The 23,123-nt window shown below is 35.1% G+C and overlaps 4 protein-coding genes across 7 annotated transcripts in view; all 4 read left to right on the top strand.

Moving 5' to 3' along the window:
- Positions 1–3,432: 3,432 nt before the first annotated feature.
- Positions 3,433–5,166, top strand: LOC133842464 (probable cytochrome P450 6w1). Its single transcript, XM_062275557.1, has 3 exons — positions 3,433–3,911; positions 3,970–4,749; positions 4,814–5,166. Exons 1-3 carry the CDS (start codon positions 3,450–3,452, stop codon positions 5,087–5,089), a joined length of 1,518 nt encoding a protein of 505 aa, XP_062131541.1. The 5' UTR covers positions 3,433–3,449; the 3' UTR covers positions 5,090–5,166.
- A 1,421-nt stretch (positions 5,167–6,587) lies between these two features.
- Positions 6,588–8,200, top strand: LOC133845044 (probable cytochrome P450 6w1). Its single transcript, XM_062279379.1, is given in 4 exon segments — positions 6,588–7,034; positions 7,112–7,668; positions 7,670–7,883; positions 7,949–8,200. Coding segments are annotated over 4 exon segments (1,464 nt in total). The 5' UTR covers positions 6,588–6,593.
- Positions 8,201–10,135: 1,935 nt separating this feature from the next.
- LOC133840971 (probable cytochrome P450 6w1) lies at positions 10,136–11,918 on the top strand. Its single transcript, XM_062273199.1, has 3 exons — positions 10,136–10,614; positions 10,673–11,452; positions 11,517–11,918. Exons 1-3 carry the CDS (start codon positions 10,153–10,155, stop codon positions 11,790–11,792), a joined length of 1,518 nt encoding a protein of 505 aa, XP_062129183.1. The 5' UTR covers positions 10,136–10,152; the 3' UTR covers positions 11,793–11,918.
- A 6,338-nt stretch (positions 11,919–18,256) lies between these two features.
- LOC133840973 (uncharacterized) overlaps positions 18,257–23,123 on the top strand; it is a 48,856-nt gene continuing 43,989 nt past the window's right edge. The window contains exons 1-5 of one of the 4 annotated variants that reach the window (XR_009894235.1): positions 18,257–18,418; positions 18,470–18,658; positions 18,714–19,563; positions 19,814–20,013; positions 20,099–20,113. Coding sequence is in view for 3 of the 4 variants with exons in the window: in XM_062273201.1 (XP_062129185.1) it covers positions 18,366–18,414; positions 18,470–18,658; positions 18,714–18,916 (441 nt within the window). In the remaining variant the exon portion in view is untranslated. Of the gene's footprint in view, positions 18,419–18,469; positions 18,659–18,713; positions 19,564–19,813; positions 20,014–20,098; positions 20,114–23,123 lie in introns of those variants that run through there. The other 3 variants (XM_062273201.1, XM_062273200.1, XM_062273202.1) reach the window with 3 other exon arrangements.

Raw genomic sequence — 23,123 nt, 5'->3', positions numbered from 1 at the left:
CCCGAAAAAAACACCGACAAAATAATCATAATACAAAAGATGATTTATCATTGCTAGTGCAGGGGTGGAGACGAGGGGAAGCAGCAGGGGAACGGGACAGGGGGCGCGCTTGGAACATCTTACAAATTGGATAACTTGAAACGATTACAAAACTTGAGCAGGGGCCACATTCAGCGATGCCATCCCGGGAAAGTTGAACAAGTCAGACAGTTGGCGAATGAAAAAGCGACAAGGAGAGAAAATGTTGATTTTTTTTAATAACATCTACAGTTTAATGCATTAACAGTTGATTCCATCTATCAGTCTCTTAGAGCATACAGATCTCAGAAGCTAACTGATCTAAAAATTTCGAGGAAAATGCTTCTGCTTTACAATTTTACAAAGCCGCTTTAAATAAAACAGTCTTAGTCACCAACAGCACTGTTTCTTAAATAATAAAATATAATATGAATTAAAACATCTCTTACTAAAAAAATTTTTGACAAAGCGAAATAACTAAAGATGAAATTGGTAATACTTCTCCAATGTTTGTTATTGGTGGTACATTGCTTGGATAATTCCTCATTTTTTATGTTTTCCCGATTAGTAATTTTATATAGTATGTAAAACATTCCAATATCAATAATCTAAAACTAAACATTTTGTTCAGTCATAGGCTAAAACAAGAATGTATCGGTTTTAAATTAAAACAATTAAGAAAGCTTCAGTCGACTGTGAGATACCCGCTACCCATTTTGAGTGAATGCAAAACAGTTCGGTAAAATTCTTAAAATATACCGCAAAAATACAAAAATATACCCAAGACTATATTTAATATATTGATATAGTACTTACTACGTTTAAAATATACTATAGAGTACTCAGCATACCAGACTAAGATTCTATTATTTTGCGTTTTTTGCCATACAAAAGTATTTCTTAAATGATTTTTACAATTTCTATCTGATCGTATTTAAATTTTTCAGAATCAAAAATACTGTAGATATTATTGTATGTCTATTCTAGTCTATTGTATTTACACTCTAGCGGGCAGACAGACTATCAGATATGGCTATACTGCTGTAGGCGTTGTAGAAATGCCGAAAAATTCAGTTTTTTTTGCAAAATATAATATGTAGCCTCCTAGCTCTCACCGTATGGACTGTGCGTTTTTATTCAGTCAGTTCTGACGAACAGATTTATTCTTAAGGATGAGTGTTTATACTTGCTACCCATAGGGTAGAAGGGTATTATTATAACTTTGTGCCGGCAGGAAATGTATGTAACAGGTAGAAGAAGGCATCTCCGACCCTATAAAGTATATATATTCATGATCAGCGTCAACAGCCGAGACAATCTAGCCATGTCCGTCCGTCCGTCTGTGTGTCTATCCGTCCGTCTTTATGAAACACTGGATCTAAGAGACTATGAGAGATAAAGCTAAATATTTTTTTCGACAGTATTTGTTAAGCTTGCACGCAGATCAAGTTTGTTTCAAATTTTTGCCACGCCCACTTCCGCCCCGCAAATCAAAAAAATCGAATAACAAGCCTAATTTTAAAGCTAGAGTTGCGAATTGTGGTATATACAATAATTACTATAGTAGTTATGATTCCTGAAAATTTGGTTACGATCACTTAAAAATTGTGGAAGTTATTAAAGAAATACTTTTGTATGGGCAAAAACGCCAACTTACTAGGGGTCTTAGTTGCTGTGGCCGACAATCTGGTATATTGTGCAGTCTATGGTATATTTTGAATGGTGTACTATATCGATATACCAAACATGCCATTCGGTATATTTTTAGTATTTTGTTTAGTATTTTCGGTATATTTGGAAAATAATACCGAAATATTTTGCCTTTATTAAAATGGGTAGCGGGCATCTCACAGTCGAGCACACTCGACTGTAACTTTCTCACTTGTTTACATTTGATCATGGGTTTAACTGTCTTCTAAAAATAATTTTTAATTGTTTGCTTACAAATTATTTCAAATACATAGTAACATACGAACAGCTCATAAAATTAAAAAGCCTGTTTATACCCATAGGGTAGAAGGGTATTATAACTTTGTGCCGGCAGGAAATGTATGTAACAGGTAGAAGGAGGCATCTCCGACCCTATAAAGTATATATATTCTTGATCAGCGTCAACAGCCGAGACGATATAGCCATGTCCGTCTGTCCGTCCGTCCGTCTGTCCGTCTGTCCGTATGAACACCTAGATCTCAGAGACTATAAGAGATAGAGCTATAATTTTTTTTCGACAGCATTTGTTATGTTTGCACGCAGATCAAGTTTGTTTCAAATTTTTGCCACGCCCACTTCCGCCCCTGCAAATAAAAAAAAATCGAACAACAAGCGTAATTTTAAAGCTAGGGTTACGAATTTTGGTATATACGGTAATAACTATAGTAGTTATGATCCCTGAAATTGTGGAAGTTATTAAAGAAATACCTTTGTATGGGCAAAAACGCCTACTTACTAGGGGTCTGAGTTGCTTTGGCTGACAATCTGGTATATTGTGCCGTCTATGGTATATTTTGAATGCGCCACTATATCGGTATACCACATATACCATTTGGTATATTTTTAGTATTTTGCAGTATATTTGGTATATTTTGAAAATAATACCGCAAACTATATTGCTTTTATTCAAAATGGGTAGCGGGTATCTCACAGTCGAGTACACTCGACTGTAGCTTTCTTACTTATTTTTTTAATGTGGTACTATATCCATATGCCATTTGGTATATTTTTAGTATTTTTGGTATATTTTGAAAATAATATATTTTGCTTTATATATTTTGCTTTTATTCAAAATGGGTCGCGGGTATCTCACAGTCGAGCAAACTCGACTAACTCTAACTTGATTTTATTTCAAAATGTATACTACTTTTTAATAAATTTCTTTGAAATTTGAATCTTATTTGTTGACTGCTGACAAGTCTACAATTCTTGAACCATACAATGTGACACCCTTTATTTTAGCGACGTGCCGTCTACATCGTTATCACTAAGGAATGCCCAAGAGGAAAAAAAAAAAAAATTGATAAAGTCAAAGCGTAAGGCTGCGAAAGTAATAATGACTTGCTATATGATAAGAAGACTCGTAGAAAGTTGAATGAAGTGAATAAAATTACGCACGATCCCATTCAGCATTATATTGCCAAAAACGCTACACTCTAGGGTTGAGTGCGAGTCTGACGAAATTTTAAAGAATCTTTAATAAGTTTATGAATATTATATTATTAAGAGAAGAAAATTTTAGAACATATGTATTATTGGATTAATGGATATAGCATAAAGCAATTTACATAAATATTCGAGGTCGTATATACCATATATACTTCACATGTGTACATTTTGACCTGTTATCAGCACGACTCTAACCAGATAAGAGAATTGGTATAAATACCCCAAACATTTGCATTCACAGTAAGTTGTGTATTTTGCTACAAACTAAAAAGATGTTTACGGAATTCTTTATATTTTTCGCCAGTGTTGCAGTTCTGTTTTATATCTGGCAGAAGCGTTTTTATAGCTTTTGGCAGCGTAATGGAGTGAAATCAATTAAGCCAGAGCCAATTTTTGGAAATATACGTAGTTTTCTTACTGGGAAAATTCCTTTCTATGAACAACTCAGTATTCTCCACGCAACCAAGGGATTTGAGGACGAGCCATTAATCGGAGTATACTTCCTTAAGGGTCCTGGAGTAATTGTGCGGGATCTTGACCTGATCAAGACTGTGATGATCAAGAAGTTCAACTATTTTGTGAATCGAGTTATACAAACGGATCCAATTCACGATTCTCTCGGCTACAATAATCTTTTGCTTTCGCGCACTCCGCATTGGAAAGGTCTTAGGAATACAATCTCGCCTGTCTTTACCAGCGGAAAGATTAAGCAAATGTATCCCTTGATGGTGGAAGTGAGTACATCTTTTTATATGGTATAAAAAAACATGTAAATTAATTGAATTTTTGTAGGTCGGAAAGGAACTGGAGGAGAACTTGGGGAAAGTGCCCGCTGATTCTGTTGTTCTAATTAAGGATAAATGTGCTCGGTTTACCATTGATCTTATAGCGAGTATTGCTTTTGGAATCAATGCTAATGCTCTGAAAATCGAGAATAGCGAGTTCTTCAGGATTAACAATGAATTCTTTAAGTTTAACTTGAAATCGTTTTTGGATAATTTCTGCATGTTACTACTACCGAAATTGGTTCCTTTGATGCGTACCAAAATGTTTCCAAAAAAAACCAGAGATTTCTTTATTCGTACTATATCCTATGTTTTAGATGAGCGTGAGAAGTCTGGAGTCCAACGCAATGATCTAGTCGATGTTCTACTGGCAATGAAGAGAGAGACTCAATCTCAAAAAGATTTTAATGATAAAGATTTGGAGTATTTGGTTGCCCAAGCTGGTATATTTCAGACAGCTGGATTTGAGACTAGTTCATCTACCATGGCAATGACGCTCTTTGAGTTAGTACACAATACTGTGATCCAAGATCGACTACGCTCGGAGATAAAGAAATACTTCGGAGATGAGGATCACATCAGCTATGAGCGTTTGCAGGAAATGCCTTATCTTAGTCAAGTTGTCAATGAGACTTTGAGAAAGTATCCTATCGCTGCCTTCGTTGAACGAGAATGCGCCCAACCGCAATCAGGAGAAAAGTTTACTCTAAAACCCCACTATGATTTTGAGGTGCCGAGTGGCATGCCCTTTTATGTGTCAACTCTTGCGATTCATCGAGATGAGAAAGTAAACATATGTCATAAAGTTCCAATGAAAATCTTTCAAATAATTTTTTTATTCATCATTGCAGTATTGGCCAGATCCTGAGAAATATGATCCAGATCGCTTTGCCCCAGAGAACCGTGATAAAATCAACAATAATGCCTATTTACCTTTTGGGATCGGTCCCCGCAACTGCATTGGCATGAGACTTGGACTTCTGCAGGCTAAACTAGGTTTAGTTCATTTGTTGCATAATCACAGTGTAGCTAAGTGCGAACAAACAGTTGATTCCTTTAAATTTGAGGTGAAAAGTCCACTTATTGCAAGCAATGTGGACATCTATGTTCGACTACAAAAGGATTAATATGCACCTCTTTTTATTTTGAACATTATGTTTTGAATAAATATTCTTTATGAGCATCAGAATGTTAATGTTTTTTTCACATTATTATTGAAGAAAATCTTTTATGTTTGTAGTAAATAAAACCAAAAATTGTATTTTGGAGACTTCTACAAACAAATTCAGAAGCACTCGCTATTAGTTCTTAGAGAAAACATATACAAAAATGTCAGTAATTTACAATCTATGAGTTATTATTTTATATATAGTATTTAAGATTTCTGAATTTGGTAAAAGTAAAGTACAAATTTTACAAATTATTTAAGAAATACTTTTGTATGGGCAAAAACGTCTTATTACTACGGGTCTTAATTGCTTTGGTTGTATGGTATTGTATATTTTGAACGTAACAATATGTAAATATACCAAATATCGCCATTGGTATATTATTTCGGTATAATTAAATTAATTCCGCACTGTTTAGCTTTTATTCACAATGGGTAGTGGATATATATAGCTTTCTTGCATATTTTTGTTGGTCGAAAAATTTTTGAAGATCAGAATTCTATAATTTGTTATGAATAAATTTTGTTCTACCAGGCGTTCAGCTTGCATATTTTGGGGCAATTGTCATTTGACTTAGAGATGACTCAGAATTTTGACTTCCTATTTTGATCATTATCAAGTAATGCATAGCTGATTAAATTGCAAACCAACAAGTATTTATTGATTGGATTGAAAAGTTTTATAAAGGTAAAGACGCGAAAGAATTGAAGGTCAATAACGTTACAGGGAATAGCAGAAATGAGAAAAATAACTACCAAAACTTCGTCTTAAGAAACCTGGATGAACAACGTAAATACGTAAATCACGAAATTTAATTCATAATTTGAAGCTTTCAAAATATTAGAAATTAGTTTTTGACTTGTAGTTTTTAAGATATTTGGTTTATGATTAAAAATATGATTGTTTGAGTGCTCATTTATGAATCTACAGCACTTGTATTTCTGATATTGTGACGCCCTTTATTATTGTCACGTGCCATCTGGGTTGTTATCAGAAAGGAATGCCCAACAATAACAAAAAATATATATGTATTAAGAAATGCTAGTCTTAGGGTAAGGTTGTGACATTAATAATGACTTGCTAGTTGATAAGAAGTCTCGTGCTAAGATAAAAGCAGTGAATAAAATTACGCACGATCACCAATATTCAGCATTACATTGCGCAACACTGCAACACTTTTGATTTTATTGCCAGTAATAATGAAATTAAAATATGCATTTGTTTAATAAGTTTATGGAAATGATATTATAATAAGAGATCAATGCTTTAGAATGTGTTATTGAATAATAATATTAATAACTTTGCATACATACTAATTGCGTATATATGTACATATAACAAGTTTTCATTTTTAGCTGTGTCATCGTTTGTCAGCATGACAAACATGATAAGAGAATTGCTATAAAAGACCGCTAACATTTTCATTCACGTTGAGTCATGTTTTATACAGCAAACTAAAAAGATGTTTACGGAATTAATTATATTTTTCGCGAGTGCTGCACTTGTTTTTTATATTTGGCAAAAGCGCTTTTATGGTTATTGGCAAAGAAATGGTGTGAAGTCGATCAAACCTGAGCCCATATTTGGAAATAAACGTAGTTTTTTGACTGGGAAAGTTCCACTCTATGAGCAAATTAGTATGCTCCACTCAGCCAAAGGATTCGAGAACGAGCCATTAATCGGAGTATACTTCCTGAAGGGTCCTGGAGTAATTGTGAGGGATCTTGACCTTGTCAAGACTGTGATGATCAAGAAGTTCAACCATTTTGTAAATCGAGTTATACAAACGGATCCAATTCAAGATACAATCGTCTACAACAATCTCTTACTTTGTTCCAGTGAGGATTGGAAAGTTCTCAGGAATAAAATCTCTCCTGTCTTTACCAGGAAAAATAAAGCAAATGTAGCCGCTGATGGTGGAAGTAAGTACATCTTGATATATATCAAAAAACACATAAAAAGTAATCGATTATTTTATAGGTTGGTAAGGATCTAGAGGAGAACTTGGGGAAAGTGCCCGATAATTCTGTTGTTCGCATTAAGGATAAATGTGCTCGATTTACCATTGATCTTGTAGCGAGTATTGCTTTTGGAATCAAGGCTAATGCTTTGAAAATGGACAATAGCGAGTTCTTTAAGGTTAACACTGAATTCTTTAAGCTCAACTTGAAAACGTTTTTAGATGTTTTCTGCATGCTAATATTAACGAAACTGATTCCCTTGCTGCGTGTCAAAATGTTTCCCAAAGTGACCAGAGATTTCTTTATTCGTACTGTATCCTATGTTTTGAATGAGCGTGAAAAGTCTGGAGTGCAACGTAACGATCTAGTCGACGTTCTACTGGCTATGAAACGAGAGACTCAATCTAAAAATAATGAGTTTAATGATAAAGATCTAGAGTACTTGGTTGCCCAAGCTGCTCTATTTCAGACAGCTGGATTTGAGACTAGTTCATCTACCATGGCAATGACTCTGTTTGAGTTAGTACACAATACTGCGATCCAAGATCGACTTCGCTCGGAGATAAAGGAATACTTCAGGGATGAGCTATGAACGCTTGCAGGAAATGCCTTATCTTAGTCAAGTTGTCAATGAGACTTTGAGAAAGTATCCCATCGCTGGATACGTTGAACGAGAATGCGCCCAACCCAAGTCGGGGGAAAAGTTTACTCTACAGCCTTACTACGATCTGGAGGTACCAAATGGCATGGCCTTTTATGTCTCTACTCTGGCGATTCATCGAGATGAGAAGGTATATATAACATACATTTTCAAATACCTGTTATTCATTTTAATAATACATTTCCAGAGAATTAAGATCCTGAACGCTTCGCGCCAGAAAATCGTGACAAGATCAACATGGATGCCTATATGCCTTTTGGCATCGGTCCCCGCAACTGCATTGGCATGAAACTTGGACTTCTGCAGGCTAAACTTGGTGTCGATCACTTATTGCGTAATCACAGTGTAGCTAAGTGCGAACAAACAGTTGATTCCTGCAAATTTGATGTGAAGACCCCTCTTATGGCATCCAATGTGGACATTTATGTGCGACTACAAAAGGATTAATTTTTAGTTGCTTTATAGAGTGAACAAATGTAAAAATGTCAATGATCGAAGATGGGAAACGGTTACCCGAAAAAAAAACACCGACAAAATAATCATAATAAAAAAGATGATTTATCATTGCTAGTGCAGGGGTGGAGACGAGGGGAAGCAGCAGGGGAACGGGACAGGGGGCGCGCTTGGAACATCTTACAAATTGGATAACTTGAAACGATTACAAAACTTGAGCAGGGGCCACATTCAACGATGCCATCCCGGGAAAGTTGAACAAGTCAGACAGTTGGCGAATGAAAAAGCGAGACAGACGTATGTTAGTTAAGCGACAAGGAGAGAAAATGTTGATTTTTTTTAATAACATCTACAGTTTAAAGCATTAACAGTTGATTCCATCTATTAGTTTCATAGAGGATATATATCTCAGAAGAACTAATCTACAAATTTCGAGGAAAATGCTTCTGCTTTACAATTTTACAAAGCCTCTTTAAATAAAAATAATAGTCAGTTAAATAGTCACCAACAGCACTGTTTCTTAAATAATAAAATATAATATGAATTAAAACATCTCTTACTAAAGAAATTTTTGACAAAGCGAAATAACTAAAAATGGAGTTGGTAATACTTATCCAATGTTTGTTATTGCTGGTATATATTTGGATAATTCCTCATTTTTTATGTTTTCCCGATTAGTAATTTTATATAGTATGAAAAACATTCCAATATCAATGATCTAAAACTAAACATTTTGTTCAGTCATAGGCTAAAACAAGAATGTATCAGTTTTGTATTAAAACAATTAAGAAAGCTTCAGTCGACTGTGAGATACCCGCTACTTATTTTGAGTAAATGCAAAACAGTTCGGTATAATTCTTAAAATATACCAAATTAATGTACCACAAAAATACAAAAATATATCCAAGACTATATTTAATATATTGATATAGTACTTACTACGTTTAAAATATACTATAGAGTACTCAGCATACCAGACTAAGATTCTATTATTTTGCGTTTTTTGCCATACAAAAGTATTTCTTAAATGATTTTTACAATTTCTATCTGATCGTATTTAAATTTTTCAGAATCAAAAATACTGTAGATATTATTGTATGTCTATTCTAGTCTATTGTATTTACACTCTAGCGGGCAGACAGACTATCAGATATGGCTATACTGCTGTAGGCGTTGTAGAAATGCCGAAAAATTCAGTTTTTTTTGCAAAATATAATATGTAGCCTCCTAGCTCTCACCGTATGGACTGTGTGTTTTTATTCAGTCAGTCCTGACGAACAGATTTATTCTTAAGGATGAGTATTTTACATTTGGTCGTGGGTTTAACTTTCTTTTAAAAAAGAATTGTAATTATTTGCTTAAAAATTATTTAAAATTTATTGATAATTTTCTTTGAAATTTAAATCCTATTTGTTGACTGCTGACAAGTCTACAATTCTTGAACCATACAATGTGACACCCTTTATTCTAGCGACGTGCCGTCTACATCGTTATCACTAAGGAATGCCCAACAATAAAAAAAAAAAAAAATTGAGAAAGCCAAAGCGTAAGGCTGCGAAAGTAATAATGACTTGCTAATTGATAAGAAGACTCGTAGTAAGTTGAATGAAGTGAATAAAATTACGCACGATCCCATTCAGCATTATATTGCGAAAGTCGCTACACTCGATGGTTGACTGCGAGTCTGATTCAATTTAAACGAGTTTTTAATTAGTTTGTTAAAATAATATTAATGAAAGAATAAACTTTTATCATATTAGTGGATATAACATTAAATAATTTACATACATATTCGATATAGCATATTTCATATATATTGCACACGTCTACATTTTGAGCTGCGTCATCATTTATCAGCATGACTCTAAGCAGATAGGAGAATTGGTATAAATACCCCAAACATTTGCATTCACAGTTAGTCGTGTTTTTCGCTACAAACTAAAAAGATGTTTACGGAATTCTTTATATTTTTCGCTAGTGTTGCAATTGTCTTTTATATCTGGCAGAAGCGTTTTTATAGCTTTTGGCAGCGTAATGGAGTGAAATCAATTAAGCCAGAGCCAATTTTTGGAAATATACGTAGTTTTCTTACTGGGAAAATTCCTTTCTTTGAACAACTCAGTATTCTCCACGCAACCAAGGGATTTGAGAACGAGCCATTAATCGGAGTATACTTCCTGAAGGGTCCTGGAGTAATTGTGCGGGATCTCGACCTAGTTAAGACTGTGATGATCAAGAAGTTCAACTATTTTGTAAATCGCGCTATGAAAACGGATCCAATTCACGATTCACTCGGCTACAATAATCTCTTGCTTTCGCGAACTCCGGATTGGAAAGATCTTAGGAATACAATCTCGCCTGTCTTTACCAGCGGAAAGATTAAGCAAATGTATCCCCTTATGGTGGAAGTGAGTACATCTTTTTATATGGTATAAAAAAACATGTAAATTAATTGAATTTTTGTAGGTCGGAAAGGAACTGGAGGAGAACTTGGGGAAAGTGTCCGCTGATTCTGTCGTTCTAATTAAGGATAAATGTGCTCGGTTTACCATTGATCTTATAGCGAGTATAGCTTTTGGAATTAAGGCTAATGCCTTGCAAATTGAAAATAGCGAGTTCTTTAAGGTTAACACTGAATTCTTTAGGTTTAGCTTGAAATCGCTTTTGGATAGTTTCTGCATCTTACTCCTACCGAAATTGGTTCCTTTGATGCGTGCCAAAATGTTTCCAAAAACGACCAGAGATTTCTTTATTCGTACTATATCTTACGTTTTAGATGAGCGTGAGAAGTCTGGAGTCCAACGCAATGATCTAGTCGATGTTCTACTGGCAATGAAGAGAGAGACTCAATCTCAAAAAGATTTTAATGATAAAGATTTGGAGTATTTGGTTGCCCAAGCTGCTCTATTTCAGACAGCTGGATTTGAGACAAGTTCATCTACTATGACCATGACGCTCTTTGAGTTAGTACATAATACTGCGATCCAAGATCGACTACGCTCGGAGATAAAGGAATACTTCGGGGATGAGGATCACATCAGCTATGAACGCTTACAGGAGATGCCTTATCTTAGTCAAGTTGTCAATGAGACTTTGAGAAAGTATCCCATCGCTGGATACGTTGAACGAGAATGCGCCCAACCGCAATCAGGAGAAAAGTTTACTCTAAAGCCCCACTATGATTTTGAGGTGCCGAGTGGTATGCCTTTTTATGTCTCTATTCTGGCGATACAACGAGATGAGAAAGTAAACATATGTCTTAAGGTTCCAATAAAAATCTTAAAAATAATGTTTTTATTCGTCATTGCAGTATTGGCCAGATCCTGAGAAATATGATCCAGATCGCTTTGCCCCAGAGAACCGTGATAAAATCAACATGGATGCATATTTACCTTTTGGCATCGGTCCCCGCAACTGCATTGGCATGAGACTTGGACTTCTGCAGGCTAAACTAGGCTTAGTTCATTTGTTGCATAAGCACAGTGTAGCTAAGTGTGATAAGACAATTGACTCCTTTAAATTTGAGGTAAAAACTCCAATTATTGCAAGCAATGTGGACATCTATGTTCGACTACAAAAGGATTAATATGCACCCCTTTTTATTTTGAACATTACGTTTTCAATAAATATACTTTATGAGCATCAGAATGTTAATGCTTTTTCACATTATTATGAAAGAAAATCTTTTAAATTTATAGTAAATATGATTATATATGTAGAGTACCAAAAATCTTATTTTGGAGACTTCTACAAACAAGTGCAGAAGGACTCTCTATTAGTTCTTAGACAATTCTCTGACGGAAGTCGTCTTTTCAGTGAACAAAAAAAAACATAACCTGAAATAATTAAAAAAAAATAGAAAAAGTTACTTTAATAGCTCTAGATTAGTACTTTAATTAGAGCTAAGAATGCTTTTGGAATTTTCTTTCTGTTTTGTTTTCTGTTCTGATAATTAACAAGTTCGTCCGCAAAAACCAAAAAAATGAACGTATTTATATATTTTATCGTAAAACAGAACAAGTTTCTAAAATCAATCTAAGTTCTAAAAATAGTGCTAATCCATAGCTTTAAGAATACCCTTCACTTATTTTGAAAATTGTTTTAGTTTAGTTTAGCGACATTTACCAGAGAATTGTCCATATACAAAAATGTATGTATTATATAAATCCATAAAAATATATTATATGTTATCTATGGTATAATGGGTATATGCCTACAGGAATAGTATTTAATAGACAGACTTTAATAGACATCACCGACCCCATAAAATATATATATTCTTGATCAGCGTCGAACAGCCGAAACGATATAGCGATATGTCCGTATAAATCTTATATTCTGGGTCTCAGAGTCTATAGGAGATAGAGATATAATTTGTTTCGAGCATTTGTTATGTTTGCTCGCAGATCAAGTTTGTTTCAAATTGTTGCCACGCTCACTTTCGTCCCCGAAAATTGACAAAAGTCGAATAACAAACGTAATTTTGAATTACAGTTTATATGATTTTTGAGAATTTGATTGTGGTCGGGAAAAACTTGTCGTAGATTTTTAAGAAATACTTTTGTAGGGCACAAAACAAGCGCTACTGTAATTTTTGTAATTTGCTGTTGTTACCTGCATTCCTAAATTTATTGACTTTTTTGCATAACCGTAACAAATTCCGGAAACAAATTTAAGTTAAATATTTAAATGGTTCAGCTCCCAGGCGAACATGGCCTTTGCAAAATTGATCGAAATTCATTTGAAATTTTTGACAAATTTGACACATATTGGCAAGTGAAGAGGGATGATATAAAAGGGGTTGGCGAAGGGCTGCGAGTGAGCCAGGGGAAAATGTTTAGCACCTGTGTCAAGAGAAACATTGTCAATATTTAACTTTTAATTTATTTAAAATCAATCTTGCATATTGTGCCAAAGTGAAGCCAAAGAAATGAAAGGAAAGGAAGGAAAAGGTTGCGGATGCGAAATCCACAAAGTGAAAAATCCTGCATAATTTAATTGTCTTGTTGTCGGTGTTAGTTAATCTGTATGTTTGTCTATTTGTCTGTTTGCATGTCTGGCTGTTTGGCAGTCTATCGTCTGTCTGTCTATTGTGTAGCTGGCATCTTGTTCTTGTCGTGCTGCTTGTAGATACATTTCATTTGCTGCAACTTCAGCAGTTCGTATTTTCTTGTCTTGCCCCACGGCGCTGTTGCAAATCGTCTTTAATCCACACAGTCAGGTGTCGTTGTCTGTCATCTGACAAAGGATTGCTCTCTGCATATACAAATGCAGATACATTTATGTGCTTGTATATTAGTTTATTTCGGAGTCTGACTCGAGTCTTGCGGTTCATGCTCATCGTTTGCCAACCACAATTACAGTGTTTGCTTAAAGTTTTATGACTGCTGGTCTTCTGGTGTTCATGGTTCTATTCTGTTATTCTAATGTTTATGGTCTTGAGCACCGTAACCAGTGGCAGTTACTTCAAGTTTTAACTGTTTTAATCAGTTTGAGTGTGAAGTTAACGTGATTGTCAGTTTAATGGGCAATCGAGAAAACTGTCGATGAATAATGTTCGTTAATATCCAGTAGGGAAATTTACATTATCTGCTTATAAGCGAGGATTTATATTTAACATGTGAAACAGTCAAGTCTTGAAAATGGAGTTGCTTTTATATTTGCAATTTCAATTCGTAATTACTATCATAATGTGTACAATCATTGATTGATTCCAAAAACAAGTTTATTATTGAAGGCTCAGAAATGATTGATGACTGACAGTTAGAACCCATAGGTGATCTTTAAATGAATATAAGATGAGAGCAAACAAAGAATAAAAGAATGCAACGGAAAGAATTAGGTATACAAAAATTTAATGAAATGGTAACGAAATGAACAGAAATAGATCTATTAATAACACTATAATGATTGATTGACAGATAAGAAATAAGTTGGTAAACTAACTATACTAAGAGTTTAATTTTCAAGCGAAAGCGAAAAGAAAAAATGAATGCAATGGAAATTAAATGATTGAATCAATCTTTAAAAGTCAGTATGAAAACTGCACAAGAGGAACAGTAAAAATGCTAGCAACATCTTGGAAGTTTTGTAGAGCTAAAGTAATGAACGAAGTGGAAATTAAATGCTTGATAATTGACAGAAGATGAGCAGCAACTACAAATCAACCCTTTCAGATCTTATTAAGAATTTGACAACAAACGTTGTTCGGGCGAGCGCGTTCATCAGTTATTTATAGATTTTATTGTAAATTGATGTGTTATTTAAAGGCATTCACAATTGAAGCCATTACATTGTAAGATTTCCAAAAACTATTTAATACAATTGACGACTGTCTGGAGACAAACTTGATTGAGGACTGAGTTGGGGGATTGTAATGGGGAAGAAGTGAGTTTGGAGTTGGACCCCTGCCGAAATACGATTTGAGTAAAAAGAAACTTTACACACACATCCATTAACATTAGATCGAATGTGGAACATTAAATGTTAATAAAATCGAACTTGAAAAAGAAAGAGTAGAAAGGGAAGCGAAACAAAAAAAGAGATAGAAAGAAGGAATTTGAATTTACAATGAGTTCTGTCGAGTTCTACGAAAATGTCTCAAGATGGAACCTCAACGACACATGCGATGGCCACAGCTGATAAATTCATTAAAACCGGACCGAAAGTACGTCGATGGGTCGACTCGGGGGGAAACCGAACCGAAAGATATCAACTGTAATTCAATACCTTCACCAGGGATGATGCATTGTAACCTCTCCCTCCCTCTCTCTCTCTCTCTCTGTCGTTCTCTCCTTCCCTCGTAGCTCTTCTGGTAGTTGCTATTATTGATGTTGCCTAGTGTCACTATTGTTGTTGTTGGCTTTGTTGGTATTTTTATTGTGGATGGTGTTGTTGTCATGCGGGGTTTCAGTTGCACTGCGCTCTCCAAACTTATCATGAACTCCACAGCGAAAATGATGTTTTTCCTTGCCCCTTAACAACTACTATAATCACATTTTATACCCATTGTAACCATGTAGATGGATAGTATAGTTTAAATAAAAGTATAAGGAATGTTGTATTTGAAAACACATACAGTGAAACTTCTCATAGCGGACACCTCTATTAAGTGGACCCTTCTACAGAAGGATACTTTTTGTGCAACGCGTATTTTTGTCTTTTTGCGTGCTGTAATTAATTGTCTGAGGTTTCCCACAAAAATCTATTATGTTATAATGTTTTAAAATGATTCAATTGTCAATAATAACAGTGATATAACATTAATGTGTATCCGTTAAATTAAATCCCAATGGTGTTGAGAACAGAAATTTTACGATGGTATTTGCCTCAAATATTATATTATATAACAAAATAAATAAATATCAAACATAATCTAGTTTTCAAATATACGAATGTTTTAGTTCTATTCTTAAGCTTATTAATAATATTAAACAGTAAACTGAGTCTTGCTTTCCTGAATTCTATTGAAATATAAGTTCAAGAAAATGTGAGGCATCTTAGTACTGACTACAGAGTATTTATCAGTTGTTTCCATTAGATTTCATTAACTCAACATTGATACAATCTGAGAATGCTTCTCCAATGGCCTGTCATGTGTTCATATGTTTGTATGTAGAGTTCATTGTAACAATTTTCCGTTAATGCACAGCAACGGGTGCTGTTAGTTTTTCATAGGGAGATGGAGAGTAACAAGCGGCAACAGGATACAAGCGTTAGAAAGGACCAAAGGCTGTTAGCTATATGAACCCAGGGCCAATTGTTGTTTGGCTTCCTTGACCAACAAAAAATACAAAGATGAGAAAAAATCGACTCTAGACGGCAGAGTTAGAAGGCCTTCTTCATCTGAATGCCAAGTTAATAAATTCAAATTCACTTGAAAATTTCATTTACGAATATTAAATTTCAAAAGGGGCCTCAGTGAAAAGAAATGCCATCTATGCATTGAATAGAGATGGAGGTGAGAGAGATGGGAATCGGAATGGAGATGGGGTTGGGGGTTTAGCTAGCTGGCTAGCTTCTGTGCAGTTGGTTGGTGGGCGTGTGCCAAGCAATCTCTTTCTTCGCCCTCTGTCTCTCTTCAGCCAAGTCTCAGTAGAAACATTTACATATGAATAGCTGCTGGAAATCGAATGAAAAGCGCCGAGCCGGAGACCGGGACGCAGCTCAAACTGAAGCCGCAGTCCGTGCACATACATGACGTGTGTGGGCTCCCAGCTCCCCATTTGTGTGGAGTACTCAAAGAGTGGCCACCTCGCTTACACTTCCTTGCAATTGCCAGTGAAGTATTAATGGAAGCATTTGAATAACAATGCAGCACCAGCAGCCAAAGCAGCCGCCAATGATGTTGGCGCCGGGACACCGACGACAAAGTTTCCAGCCGCAGCTACACCTCCCTCCAGCAATAGGAAAAGTGGCCACCCAGCCACCCAGTGGGGAGTGGATGACAACTACCGACGACAAGTGGCCCTGAGTGTAAAGGCCAATTTGTGATGCAGTTGCTCAGGTGTCTGGTGGCGCCACCAATCGGACATTGTTAGAAATTGCTGCGGATCTTCTTTAGGCTCTTTAGCAGAGATATTAAAGCCTCAGCTTAATTCTATTACTAAATAGCAGAAATTTATGTATTGCAAGTGTACGTATATGAGTATGTCATAACATAAAAGTAAGAGTAGTTAAATTTGATTTTCTGTTGTCAGCATGTTTTACACATTGTTGTACAAGTAAGAAAGTAAGAAAGTTTCACTCGAGTATGTTCGTCTGTGCAATCCATTATCAATAAAACTAAATTCTACAAATATACCAAAAAATACCAGAACAATACAAAAATATACCGAAGGCTTTATTTGGTATATTGCTAAGGTACATTCAAAATATACCAGATAGTACTAAATATACCAGATTGTTAGTAAAATCAGCAAAGTTCCTATTGCAGTAGGCGTTTTTTTCCATACTTCCATACACTTTTCTCTCGATTTGCGGTGAAAGCGGGCTTGGCAAAAATTTGAAACAAATTTAAAACAATTGCTTACGAAAAAAATTATATCTATGTATATCTCTTATCGTCTCTGAGATCGAGAGTCTAATATTCACACGGACATATGTTGCTGATCAAGAATATATATGCTTTATGTATATTACCCTAATAATATCGGTAGGGGGTATACACATAGAGAAAGACTTTCTTGCTCATTAAAATTTGTTTCTGCTATTACTTTTCTAAAACTTAAATATTTCGACAATATTTAAGAATTTATTTGCATTGCTTTACGCTCATAGTTTCTTCATAGTCCGATCTTACGTTTGAAGAACATAAAAGCTAGAGTTCTTAAATTTTGTATAAAGTTGGCAGTACACAATATAAATTCTATTAATATTTCCGAACTATAAAACTCAAAGAATCTATTAAGATAAATTTAAATTTAACAACTGCATAACATAAATAATACATAAAATTTTGAATTGAAATAATGAACAAGCAGTCTTTATAATCACTTCTGATCCTAAACGTAGTTAATTTTAACTGCAATCGCTTTGACTTCTGTCAGTTAAAATATGTTTGAGATCTAATTAAATGTTGAGTCTCGGACACAGGTCAACTATCTATAGATCTGTAGGGCTAATGCTGATGAATTTAATTCCCAATTGGATGCCTCTGTTATTAGTGTTTCCTCGCTTGGATGGTCACAGAACACAATTCGAAAATGTGCAGAAAGGTGTAAACGAAAAAGAAACATTCGCGAAGACTCACGGGTTGGGTCAGTTGATTTCTTGGAACAGTCAGGCGTGTTCCACTATGCATAATGAGCATTAAAAATTCATCGGAATTTCGCCAGCCACAGAACGAATCGTCTTCAGAGACGGCAAAGAGATGAACTGAAATATGCAAACGTCACTCGGATGCCGTTAATTATGGTTGTTCCTGATTGCAGGAACACCAACTGAGAGAAACCTTACTATTCGCACGCTGTGCGATAAAACGCATCACCAAAAGTTGTCAGAGAGAAATACGATTATGATTTAGAATATAAAATGTGGGCTTCATTTGATGAAGCTAATTCTAGTAGGAAAATAATTGAGCAAGAGCATATTTTCGATATGCGTCAGATAATTATAAAATAAAGAAAACAAAATCTGATATTCGAAAATTCCAGTTATCATGTTGCACTACTCAAGCATTCTTTTAGCAACGATCATGTTCCTGCCTGGTAGGTGCGTGTTTCATTCCATCATTCCGTTCCATTCTACTTCTTATCATCATAGCTCTCAGGAGTCAGTGTGTAAACTGTACAGAGTATTGGCACAGCGGCCGTTTGATAGATGAAACGGGATACTTTTGTGAACGCGGTGCCTCAATATCTGAAGTTTACTTGAAAGAGGAGGACTACGCGACTAGTACACCGAATCCAAACAGCTTGTGGGCTACCTGCGTACCATATCCATACCGATTAGGTAAGTACTTGAAGCGTACTTAGGAGGTCGTAGTTTTAAGCGGTTTCCTTTGCAGAACATGTCGCAAAATACTGCTGTTTCTGGTCGCAAAACTTTGGCTGCAATGCCGCTATAGGCGTTACAATTTACCCTTATGGAAATCCTGTAAGGTTTTGCGAAAAGTGCAGGAATAAATGCTCTCGCCCTGCTGACAGTGTTGGGCTAGCACCCACAAAATGGTTCATTATATGCTGTCTGTCGATCATGCGAGTGCTATGACTGCGCAAATTGCTAGACAATAGAAGTTTTTTAATTCATCGTAAAGTCCTTTCCCAGATTTAGAAATTTTGTCGCGTATGCTAGTGTCAGATTTATAATTTGTTTTCATTACATAAATAACTATTCATAATGATAATCCCACTTTATTGTCACTCCCTAATTAATTAAGTATTTAGGAACAGCATGAAATGAAATATGTGTTAAATGGAAATGGAAATGTAGAAAACGAAATAATCTAAGTGAACACATTGAATGAAACTGAAACCTAAAACAATGAACGAAAATCTACATAAAAGTGTGCGAATTTTGAAATTAAATACGATTGCGAATACGCAGAGGCAAATAGAGTTGAAAAGCGAGAACAAAAATGTGATTTCTATTGTGCCTGTTGTTTATTATAATTTGTATTTGTATTCGGGTGACGTTATTTGCTTATGATTTCAAAGCATTGCCTTGCTCTTGTCTGTGGTCAGTATTTGGTTCTATTGTCCAATGTTCGTTCATGTTGACAAAGTATTTCGTGTGTAGTTGATACGGAACACATGTTCAATGAAATGTGCGGCAATTTGGAAGAGAAACACAATTGATGTGAGTCAATGATAAGGAATTGATGAATCGGGAAGTTGTCCAACCGTACTTTGCAAAAGGTGAATTATTGTATTTTGCACTTCAAAGGTTTTTATCGTTAAAATGGTCAATTGCCAATTGCCAATTACTCAATTGCTTTGCACACACGGTTAGATAAATTCTCTTAGCGAATTTATGAACAGATAAATAAATTGATAACTTGCTACATCCTGTACTTTTTGGGTATAGGGAAAGCGAGTATTTGGCAAGCTTATGTTTTTCGCCTTTTCTCCTTTCATCTATCCATCTGCATAATTGTGACTATCTCAGATTCTATTCACAACCATTTCGGATACTCCTAATCAAGAGTCACCTCGCTTTAGTGATGCTCCACTTTTTGTAATATTGACTTAACGGCCACACTGAAGTTTGTAGTTGTTCGCTTAGCGGTCACACTCGAGAAAGCAGACCGAAGAAGAAACTATTTTTCAGTTAGCGTTTTTTACAATATCTAATAAAACGAACTTAGGGTAAGTCCAGAGTATATCAACCAGGAGAAGCTTTTTCCTTTTTAAACATAGCTACACTCTTTTTGTTTACTTGCTTCTTATTTAGAGATTGTGGTCAACAACTTCTAGCCCTGAAACTTATTACACCCCAACATCGTTTTGTAGTTTAACTCCCGCACTCAAGTTGCCGTCCCAAACCGAAGTCGAAGACCATGTCCAATAGACTGTCAATCTGTAACATTGGCTAAATGGCAATACACATGAAGCAATGTCTCCGTTTGAAGAACGATTTGTTGTTGGGGGCCGCAACTAATGAAATTAAATGTATCAAAGACGGCAGCGAAGCAGCAACTGAAACAGGAGCTATGATCTGTTAGTTGGAGATGGAACTGAAGTTGGGAGTTGGAGTTGGAGTTGATGCTTGAAATCGTGAACTGACCAATACACTTGAGTGATTGAACATCACGAGAGAAGAATTTTAGCAGCAGACGAAAAGGGGGCGAAGGAGGAGTTAGGACTGTGGGGGGAGCAAGTGAGAGAATGTCCCAAGACTGTATGGTACGTGACTAGGAACATTATTGTTTGCTTATCTACACTTAATTGCTTCTGGCTACACTTAATAATATGGTATTGCTCACACACACACAAACTCACACACACACACATACTTGACTAGAGCCACAACGTCATCGTCATCGTCATCGTGTCTTGGTCTCCAGCTCGACTCATTGCGGTGGCCGTGGCGAAGTTTTCTGCCCTCCTCCTGCTACAACTTGTCGTCGTCGACGTTGTCAAGGGGGAGGCAGCTAGGTAGTTAGAGCTCGAATCTGACAGAGCAGGAGAGCAGGGGAATAAGTGAGGGAGAGTATGTAAGGCAGGGGCAGCCGCCTTGGCCGCATTGTTTGTTCGGGTTTTTCACTCAGCGTTGGTCGTCATCATCGTCGTCGCCGTCGTCGTCGTCGTCATCGTCCGCGTCCAACAATTCTTTCTTTCGCTTTTATACCGGGAACCGATTAGATATAAAGGGTATCATGATATTATGATAATTTAAAATGATTTTTAATTCCAAAAGTAAGTTTAAATGTGGTTAATTGACAAAATACAATTCAATGAAATTAGTTGAATTTAAAATAAATAAAAAAATAAAATAAGCAAAGCTTTATTATTTTATATTTTATTTATTCTAAATTCAACTTTAGTTACCACATAAAGTTATAAAAATATCTCCCACACTATAAGATTATTCTGGTTATTCTGATAGTAATACTTTGAATCTTCCTGAACGTATTAAGGTTGTTTACAAATGTCCTAAATAAACCATATTAATTTCGAATATTTTATCAAGCTAACATAAGTCGTGTTATGTTTTTTTAATTTATGATAACTACAAAATTTACATCAATAATAATAAAGATCAATATACCGAGTAACCTTCAGTCGAGCAATGCCTCTTTTGCAACTTGCTTACTTGTTTCTCTCTGTTTTTTATTCAGTTCGAGATTTGTTGCACCATAAAAAGGGCTTCTCGGAGATTTCATGTTGTGGCTTCCACGTCCACGTCCACGTCCAGTTCAGCCCATTCCTCGCCAAGTCAAGCCAAGACAACACACCGAGCTAGGCTATTTGCTGTTCGTTCTTGACTGCCTTTTTCCATTTTTTTTTGCTTCTCTTCTTTCAATTTTGTGGCATGAAAAATTTCATTGGAATTGGTTTTTATTGTGGGCTTGTTTTGATGGATTTTTCGGTAGGTACAAATTGTATGCCGCTAATGGAGCATGTGGCACTTGTCCGTGTCCATGTCTGTCTCTGGGTCTTTCTCTCTGTGTATTGTCTCTCTCTTCGTCTGTCGCAGTGCACTTCTTTCTCGGTGTGTGTGGGTCGTTGAGTAGATTTTGTGGGGTTTCGATTTCGGCTTCCATTCAGTCAAGGATCATTAACTCACACAAATCAAAAAGATCTAACCAACTTGCTTGATGTGTCAGTTACAGCATGCTAAATCTTTACAAGTTCATAAAAGGTTTTATAGTTTTTCCAAGTACTAAGCAAGACAATAGATTGCCCTATTTATAAGGTGGGTGTCATGGGAACTGCGTCTTTTTTTTATTTTTCGTGGCTTTCGAAATCGAATAGTGGTTGCTGGGAGTTAGCTCGCTGAATGATATTTTACTGAACTCAAGAACATATGTTGAAGATTTTGTTCTATACAACTCAAATTTCGGTAGAATTCAGTTTAAGGTATCTTCAGAAAATTTGTTACTCTGAGAGTAAAAAGAGAAATATTAGTTTCTATGATCAAATTTATAGTTTTTAATTTTATTGACAATATAGTTAGTGTTGAAACTTCAGTTTACATACATATAGTAATTTAAATATAACTGAGAGAAATAAACAAAAGTTTTCACTAATTTGAAATAAACAAATATTAACGTTGTGTTAGATATTTATGCAATATTTAAAACACCATCAATATAAAATTAGTTGTGATAATCGTAAAATTAAATGATTTACATAAGCTAAAAATTCATTTTTGAATACAATTTTATTAAAATAAATAATAAATTCAAAAATCTAAAAATCGGTCTAGTATATCTACAGGGCTTGGTTCATTGAATAATTCGAGTTCAATATGTTGAAGATTACTTGAGAATAGTCGGTAAATATTTACGATAATTCATGATTTGTTATAGAACTCGTAGAATTTGTGAATTTAAATACGACGACTTCCCACCAAAAAAAGTGGTGCCAACGCTAGCTCATTATGACATATAGAAATATATTATATAGATTTACATTAAAATTCATATTATGAGTAATCCAAATGAGGCAAATTTCAAAATCATTAATTTACTATGGCGTCAGCTGCTGGTTAAAACTAATATTCGAAGCAGCGAATTATTGTTATAAAACTAAGTTATTCAACTAAAGCAAATATTGTAATGAATTTATAAAATTTCAAATCAATTAAAAGGATCAATTGGGACTTAACTAAGTTCAGCTATGCATTTATGCATTTTCTATATCGGTTGAACATAATTTTCGGAGTTGTTTATCTTTAATTTCAAAAATATATTAGATTCCTTTAGATTGAAGAAGACATGCAAGAATATATAGGAAAAATATGTTCCAATTAT

Source organism: Drosophila sulfurigaster, chromosome 3, assembly GCF_023558435.1.
Source record: "Drosophila sulfurigaster albostrigata strain 15112-1811.04 chromosome 3, ASM2355843v2, whole genome shotgun sequence".
NCBI classification, from domain to species: domain Eukaryota; kingdom Metazoa; phylum Arthropoda; class Insecta; order Diptera; family Drosophilidae; genus Drosophila; species Drosophila sulfurigaster.
Note: the sequence above shows the minus strand (reverse complement) of the source record. Positions and strands in the feature narration are given on the sequence as shown.

Bases quoted from the DNA above. Each gene is read 5' to 3' on its own strand.
- LOC133840971 (XM_062273199.1), top strand. From the start codon at position 10,153: ATGTTTACGGAATTCTTTATATTTTTCGCTAGTGTTGCAATTGTCTTT. The intron at 10,615-10,672 runs GTGAGTACATCT...GAATTTTTGTAG, and splicing joins TGTATCCCCTTATGGTGGAA to GTCGGAAAGGAACTGGAGGA. The intron at 11,453-11,516 runs GTAAACATATGT...TCGTCATTGCAG, and splicing joins CGATACAACGAGATGAGAAA to TATTGGCCAGATCCTGAGAA.
- LOC133842464 (XM_062275557.1), top strand. From the start codon at position 3,450: ATGTTTACGGAATTCTTTATATTTTTCGCCAGTGTTGCAGTTCTGTTT. The intron at 3,912-3,969 runs GTGAGTACATCT...GAATTTTTGTAG, and splicing joins TGTATCCCTTGATGGTGGAA to GTCGGAAAGGAACTGGAGGA. The intron at 4,750-4,813 runs GTAAACATATGT...TCATCATTGCAG, and splicing joins CGATTCATCGAGATGAGAAA to TATTGGCCAGATCCTGAGAA.